The 8,098-nt window shown below is 37.3% G+C and overlaps 2 protein-coding genes across 2 annotated transcripts; one reads left to right on the plus strand and one right to left on the minus strand.

Moving 5' to 3' along the window:
• Positions 1 to 313: 313 nt before the first annotated feature.
• LOC18050201 (cysteine protease ATG4) lies at positions 314 to 5,347 on the plus strand. The gene is made up of 9 exons (XM_006441910.2): positions 314 to 475; positions 1,297 to 1,830; positions 1,918 to 2,003; positions 2,145 to 2,195; positions 2,308 to 2,687; positions 3,739 to 3,877; positions 4,483 to 4,538; positions 4,622 to 4,692; positions 4,811 to 5,347. The coding sequence occupies exons 2-9, from the start codon at positions 1,368 to 1,370 to the stop codon at positions 5,023 to 5,025; spliced, it is 1,461 nt and encodes a 486-aa protein (XP_006441973.1). The 5' UTR covers positions 314 to 475; positions 1,297 to 1,367; the 3' UTR covers positions 5,026 to 5,347.
• An 808-nt stretch (positions 5,348 to 6,155) lies between these two features.
• On the minus strand, positions 6,156 to 7,766 carry LOC18050202 (F-box/kelch-repeat protein SKIP20). The gene has a single exon (XM_006441911.2). It carries the CDS (start codon positions 7,560 to 7,562, stop codon positions 6,222 to 6,224), a length of 1,341 nt encoding a protein of 446 aa, XP_006441974.1. The 5' UTR covers positions 7,563 to 7,766; the 3' UTR covers positions 6,156 to 6,221.
• Between the last annotated feature and the right edge of the window lie 332 nt (positions 7,767 to 8,098).

Raw genomic sequence — 8,098 nt, forward strand, 5'->3', positions numbered from 1 at the left:
TTTACAAAATTAAATTCACATTCAATCCATCCACTGTAAATTCAAAATTTTAATTCAATCTAATTTACCAATCTACGGATCGGTCTTTTACATATTAAGTTTTTACGAATATCGATTAGATTCTAAACACCTCTATAAGTAACATGAAAAATGTAACTTAAGAACCCCTGACATCCGATCAAGCACCTTTTAATTTAGAGGGAAGGGCCGGGCCGGGCCCAATGTGACTTGAAAGACATCGTTATTACGCATGTGCATGTCTAATTTGAAAGACAGCGTTATTACACATGTGCAATTCTAACATCAAGTCTCGGCTCAAAAAGTCCAAATCATTATTAATAAAGATTTTTTTTCATCGTTTATTCTCCTCTTTGTTTCCGGGTTTCGATATTTTGCCTTGTACCAGAAAAAAAGGATTTCAATTTTCAAGTTCAAAATTCAAGGAGAAGTTGAAACCAATCATTGATTCGTTTCGGTAATCCATCTATCTACAGCCTGCATATTTGTATAAATATATCTGCTCTTGCTTTGGCTAATTCTGTGGTGCAAATTTATTTATTTTATTCGTTTAATTCATTCGAGATGAATTGTTTTGATTTGATCGAATCATCAAACCACGAGTAATTTATTAAATTATTGTAATATTTTTAGATCTTAGATTTTATATTATCTTAGTTTTATATGTAATTTATTATTTGGTTAATTCAATATTTATGTGTTTATGTGATTTGTGTAATTCATCCAATTCTTTAGCTTCTACAGAAATCTTAAGGAACACAGAACTAGCTGAAGTCTGTAGAGATAACCATTTAGAGCTGTGAGCTTTTAGAGTTTTGGATATTAACTTAGAGGTGAATAGCATTAGGGAAGGAAGAGAGGTGAACTAATTCTTTAGTCTTGAAACAATCAGGCTAAAAAAGCTGCTTAATTGTAAGCCAGTAATTTGATGAGGTTTTTCTTTTCGTCATTTTGAAGTTTATATTTTATTGCTTTGGCCCCAGACCTATGGTATGCTAGGGATTGAGGCTTCTTGGATTCGGCAACTTCTCTGGGATGGAATCACTAGTTGCCAAGTAAAAGTTCTGGGTGGTTAATGAATATTAGCTGCGACGTAGTAGTGGGCATATACCAAACACTTTAGTTGTTAAGCTTTCAAATTGAAATTGAAGCATGGCAGTTACGACTTACCCTTAATGAGTTTGGTCTTTTGTTTCCTTTATTTCTTCTTTGATATGCATATTTCTTGTGTTATGGTTTTTGTGAGAATTCCTTTCATCTTTCAACTTTGTTTTGCAGATAAATTTTTGTAAATTGGGTTGCTTTCGTGAGCCCAATTTCGTGGCCTCATGTCGATGCATGACTAGGTAATGAAGGGATTTCGTGAAAAGGCTGGTGCTTCAAAATGTTTTTCTAAAAGTACACCTGATACACCAAACAGATCTTTGGCATCTGTTGGTTCAGAGCCGGGATCTAGTGAGAGTAAGTCATCCAAGGGTTCCTTGTTGTCAAGCTTGTTTAATTCTGCTTTCTCAGTCTTTGAAACGTATAGTGAGTCGTCAGCTAGTGAAAAGAAGGCAGTTCATAATAAAAGTAATGGGTGGACAGCAGCTGTGAAGAGACTAGTGACTGCTGGCTCAATGAGGAGAATACATGAACGTGTACTAGGGCCGAGCAGGACTGGAATTTCTAGCTCAACCAGTGACATATGGCTTCTTGGTGTGTGCCATAAAATTGCACAGGATGAGGCCTTGGGTGATGCAGCTGGTAACAATGGATTAGCGGAATTCAATCAAGATTTTTCATCAAGAATTCTGATTTCATATCGTAAAGGTTCAAATCATGCAATGTTGGTCTTTTTATGGATCATCAGATTTGCAAACTTTGGTATTTAATTGGGTTTGAATGGTCCATCTACAGGTTTTGATCCTATTGGTGATTCAAAGATTACAAGTGATGTAGGCTGGGGTTGCATGCTTCGAAGTAGTCAGATGCTTGTTGCACAGGTATATGTTGTTTCATTATTACAACTAAACATTTTCAATCATTGTAATGTTAGATCGGTGTTCCATAAACTCATGATATTATTTTCTTATTTTAATTGTCTGATGCTTTTCTTTAGCAGTGACCATTTTACTTTTGAACAGGCATTGCTTTTTCATCGATTGGGAAGACCTTGGAGAAAACCTTTGCAGAAGGTAAGAGAAAAGTTATTTAACGTTGTTCACCCACTTTCCTGTTTTGATAGTATTTTTGAAAATTGGATGAACTATTAGGTATGTTCAAACTGATGTGTTTACAATAATACAGCCATTTGATCGTGAATATGTTGAGATCTTGCACCTTTTTGGTGATTCTGAGACATCACCTTTCTCCATTCACAATCTTCTTCAAGCTGGAAAGGCTTATGGCCTTGCAGCTGGATCATGGGTTGGCCCATATGCCATGTGTCGCTCATGGGAAGCTCTAGCTCGTTGTCAGAGAGCGGAAACTGGCCTTGGATGCCAGTCACTTCCAATGGCTATTTATGTTGTTTCAGGTGATGAAGATGGGGAGCGAGGTGGAGCTCCAGTTGTGTGTATTGACGATGCATCTAGACATTGTTCTGTGTTTTCAAAAGGTCAAGCTGACTGGACACCAATTCTTCTGCTTGTTCCCTTGGTTCTCGGACTTGAGAAAGTAAATCCCAGGTTGGTGTATTTTATAATGTTTATGAATAATTTCGTTGTTGGATTAGCTTTCCTTGAGACCATTGAAGGATTAACCAAGATTCACATATAATATTTTACTCCTGTTTTCAAAGACCATCAGATTTTTGCAAAAGTAGAGGCCTGGCTGTTTGTAGGCTGGATGCACTTGTTTCTTTCTGAAGTCTTTCAAGTAGATTTTTCAGACCAATGGATTGTTTTCTCTACGGGCATCCTTGCCCTTTGGTGTATATTGAGAGAAGGATGTGTTATTGAGTTTTGCTTTTGGTTACCACCCTGTTTGCTTTGCTTTGGAAATGAATTTGTTGTATTTTACTTATTGTTCATCTTTTCTCTTGTATTTAGGTTTAGTTGTCCTTATGATTCTTCTTCTTCTTCTTCATCTTTTTCTTTTTTTTTAATTTATTTTTCTGGGGAAACAAGGAAATTTGTACTAATAACAAAAAACATGTCAAAGATGACAAGCTATCCAATTGTGCCTGAAAGGAAACAAAAACAATATACAATGTGTGTCTCAACTCAAAATATGGAGAAGCAGGTGCTGCAAAAAATTAAACTGACACCAAAATTCTCATTCCTTATCCTTCAGAAAACTTTCCTTAATAAGAGACCATTGTCATAGAGCTTTTCAATGAGATTAAGGAAGCTTTGCTTGTTACAAAATTCCTTCTACGGTTGTCCTAGGCAAATTCTTAAGATGGTCTAATAATTATTAAAAAACAAAATGATGACTCTTTTTATGGATTTTGTAGTTTATACAATTTTTAGGTCTGCAATATTTCCATATGTTGAGTCCAATGGTGAAATGATGCAGCAGCAATTATTTAAGACATCAAAATAACTTCTACTTAATGCATTCTCTATTGCTACATTTCGGATGCTGATGATATGAGATATTTTCACAAATTTGTTGAAGTAAATTTCCCTCAGTTTACTGCTACATAACCAAAACTAAGAAGCTAAAAATTTGGAATTTTTGTTTGGGTTTTTGCCACACCTATTTCGTAGTTGAAATTTCTTAATTTCTTTTCAGGTACATTCCAACCTTGCGGTTGACATTCACCTTCCCCCAAAGCCTTGGCATCGTGGGTGGGAAACCTGGTGCCTCAACTTACATTGTTGGTGTGCAAGAAGAAAGCGCTATCTACCTTGATCCACATGACGTTCAGCTGGTAAAGTTATTAATTGACTATTTTGTTATTAATCAATCACTAGTTAACGTCATATGCATAGGTGGCTAAATTTTATAGGCTTGTACAGCATCATTATGTCAAGTGATTTATAATTTTCTCTTTCATTCTGTTTACCTCGTTCTGTTAAGTGAATATACAGGAAGTCAATACTATTTACCTCGTTCTGTTAGAAAATCATGGTTGCTTATTGCAGACCGCTTAAATGCCTGGACAGCATTGATGTGTCCATGAATTAACTTTGTTCAGTGGCTATTTTTCTCCAGCATAAGCCCATGGCTTTGCTCATACATGTGGTCCTTATATGATCTTTATGGTGGAACTTTTGGATGTCAGTTTTCTTTCAGTTGCTTTTGCAAAGTATGTAAAATGGCTTCCAATGAATTTCCATTGGAATATAACACTGTGATATGGAATGTGGCTTATTCTCTCTCCTCCACTCTTTTTCTTGCCTGGCTATGTAGAAATGTGCATTTGATGCTTGGTATTTCTGTTCTGTTGGTAATTGATTGTAGTGCTATTTCACTTTGAGTTGATTGTTGTAATATGAAGCCTGATTAAAATTTCTAATAATGGTTGGTTATCAGGTTATAAATATTGGAAAGGATGATCTAGAGGCTGACACTTCAACATATCATAGCGAGTAAGTGATTCTCTTCAATTTTAGGCCTAAGCTTATTGTTAAAAATACATCTTTTCTTACTAATATTTGAATGATTGCTCCAGTGTCATTAGGCACATTCATCTGGATTCAATTGATCCATCATTGGCGATAGGATTCTACTGTAGGGACAAAGGTTTGCTGGTTACTTTTGAATGAATTTTATGGTATGGTTGGAGGTAATTTACATCTAGGACAAGGCTCTGCTAGTCATCTTGACAGTGGTATCGTTTATTTCCCATTATGGTTGGCAGATGATTTTGATGATTTTTGTGCCCGGGCATCCAAGCTAGCAGAGGAGTCAAATGGTGCTCCATTATTCACGGTGACTCAAACTCATAAAAAGCCAGTCAATCACAGTGATGTGTTGGGCGAAACTGGTGGGGTTCCAGAGGATGATTCCTTAGGTGTGATGTCCATGAACGATGCAGTAGGCAATGCACATGAGGATGACTGGCAACTCCTTTGAGTTGTAAATTATTACACGTCTCGAAAGGCTGTCGGGTTGGAAGCTTGTACACGGCTTTTACTTCCCAACTGTTGTCAATAGCATCCTGGTTCGACAATGCCTCTCTCATTAGTACAACCGCAATGACAACATATTCGGTCGGCTTGTATGATTCTGCTCATTTATTCTGGAACTCGTCAAATTCAACATTGTGTAAGAAATTACATTTAGCCTTGATTCTTTTAAATTATTTTCAAGCTGTTCATACTACTGACCAAATATGTATGTTGTAATATATTGATGCAAAGTATCCCATTAGGGATTGGTATTTTAGCATTTGAGATGTTGCTGGTTTCCTACTTTATAATGGTATAGTCACTTCCTGGGTGAAATTACTTCATAACAATTGCATGTTACAGCAGAAATTTTTACAATTTTTTTGTTACAGTGTCAAATGTTAAACCCCCCAAATTTCATCCTTTTTCTCCATCAGTGCAAGTGTGGGCAGGAGGCTGAAAGTATCTAGGGATGTACTTGGCCCGTCTGAAGCAGTCAATGGCACAATTAATAGCTTCGTCATGCTGATCCAAATGTTAAATATCAGCTTGCTTGGCACATTTATTTTTAGCAAATGAACGTCATCCCTGTCACTCAAAATTTCTCATCCCGACTTTTCTAATTATTGACTTGATAATTAAGAACAGTCAATGAAGGCAATTAATAACTCTTGGAAACATCATCAGAATCCATCTTGACATGCTCTTTTAGTCTGCAATGGTTTTTTCAGAGAACTTTACAACAATGCTTGCATACTTCAATAATTCAATCTTTTCAATTGCAGGTTCAGTGCATTAAGTGCTTATGTCTCTGCTTTGCGTTAGAGTTTGTGACGCACATAATGTTCATTTATATGAAGAGTGCAACACTTGGAACTACTTGAATGATACTCAAAACAAACTTCATAAAAAGTTAGATAATACTTCCATATAAGGCTTATATGTATTCAAATCTCACAAGAAACAATTCAAGTGTTTTCTAAAAACAGATACCAACTATTCTAGGCGTAATGATGTTTACACCTTTTAAACTCCCATCTAGTATTACTATAAAAAAAAAAAAGCATCGCACAGGACAAACCAAAAACACCCTTGTACAAAACATGATATTCATCTTTTATATAGGAAATAAATTGGTAAAAAAGGAAGATCAATTTTTTCTCAGATTAGGAGAAAAGAGGCAGAGCAAGGGAACCCAGAAAACCCAACTGGTAAATGAACATGATCCCATTTGACGTTACCATTGCTCACGTCTCTCTCCATAATGAATGCACCTTCTCCTTCACATTCATTGCATATAAATGATGACAGTGCTGATGATGATGAGCAGCCTCTGCCACCATTGCCTGTCATCACAAACACCTTCTGCTGCTGTTGAGAGTTATGAAGTGTTGTCACACTAACACAAGGAGATGATGATCCCTCAGTTACACTTTTGGGAAGTGGCACAATGGAGCTGACAATTTTGCCCTTCACCACTTCCCCATTTTGCTGTTGTTCTTTCCCCAAAAACCACAACCATTGATGCTGCTGCAGCCTATTGGAAGTGATTGTAGCAGTGCTGCCCCTGGGGCTTAAGCTTGGAAATGGCCAAACATGATCAAATTTTGACCAAGACCCAGTTTTAGAATCGTAACACTCAGCATCAGGCTTGAATCTCCCCTGGGATTCGGTGCCATATCCGCTCACAACAAAGAATCTATCACCTTCCAAGCAAACCCCCTGACACTCATCTCTTTCCTCATCCATCTCAGGCAACATCCTCCACTCGTCAGCTTCAACGTCATAGACCTCAGCTGATTTCAAAGCATTCTTTTGGCCATCGTGCCCTCCGGCAACACACACGGTTGAAGCTCCCACAACAGCACAGGCAAAGAAAGATCTTGCAACTGACATAGGCTTTACACGACGCCATCGAGAAGAATTGTTAACCATGTCGAGAACGTACACGTCGGGGACCGGTTCAAGTGTTATGGGGTCCCAACCACCTATCAGCAATAATTTTCGTGAAGCTGGAACCGCCACGCATTGACAGAACATTGGGATTCTCCCAACGTGAGGCCTTATCCTTTCCCATGTTCCATTGCTGGCATTGAAGATTGTGAGCCCATACTGCAGTGGCGTCCTGTGAACTTCTTGTCGCTGCTGATGCAACTCATGATCGTCATCATCTTGTTGTTGATCCTTCTTGGTGCTTGTGATTCTTGCGGCGGAGTCAGAGACCAAATGGGTTGTTGCTGATGAAGAATCTTTTGGATTTGGTGGTGACAGAGGCAGAGGCTGGACTTGGCAAACAAGATGCTCAGCTTTGCCTGATCTGATTCTCTCTCTGTAAAAAGAATGACTGGAAATCAAGTTAAGCCATCTTTGGCAAACTGATTTGAGATCATTATGGAACTTGTAAGGCACCCTTATCAAACACTCCATTGCTATCTCATCAGGTAGCCCTGGAATCAAGTTTTGAACTTCTTGCTGCTGCTGCTTCTTTTCAGTTTTCCCCATTTTTTCCTTTTTTCTTTTGGCTTCCAATTTTGTAACTGGCCTTGAGGCTTGAAGTTGAAGTGAAGTGTTTCTTTTTTGTTTATAATATAGAAGTTTGCATAGCTAGAGGTTATTGACCCAAAAAAAAAAAAAAAGGAGATTGGTTTTTGTGAATTGCAAGTAGGGAGAGAAATAGATTTAGATTGAGTGAGGGTATGTATGTAATGTAAGTGGGGATATATTTATAAGCAGATATTAAGTGGTGAAAAGGGTCTATCTCATCCTCAAGGCACGTGAGACGTGGCTTTTGGTTCGAATTTGGACATTTAAGTAATGAGTCATCGAGTTTTGTACAGGTTTGGCTTTTTTCCAATTTGATTCGGTGTTGTGTATTGTAATTAATTATGAGTTGGATCTTTGTATGTATTGTATATCTTTTGAATTTTCCTTTATTATGATTATTATTAATTTGTTTTTTTTGATTATTCCAAATTCCAATCCTACTTTAGTTTCATGGAAAGAAGAATTTTCAAATGCAGTCATGAGATTGCAACGAA

This window comes from Citrus clementina, unplaced genomic scaffold (genome assembly GCF_000493195.1).
Source record: "Citrus clementina cultivar Clemenules unplaced genomic scaffold, Citrus_clementina_v1.0 scaffold_3, whole genome shotgun sequence".
NCBI lineage: Eukaryota > Viridiplantae > Streptophyta > Magnoliopsida > Sapindales > Rutaceae > Citrus > Citrus x clementina.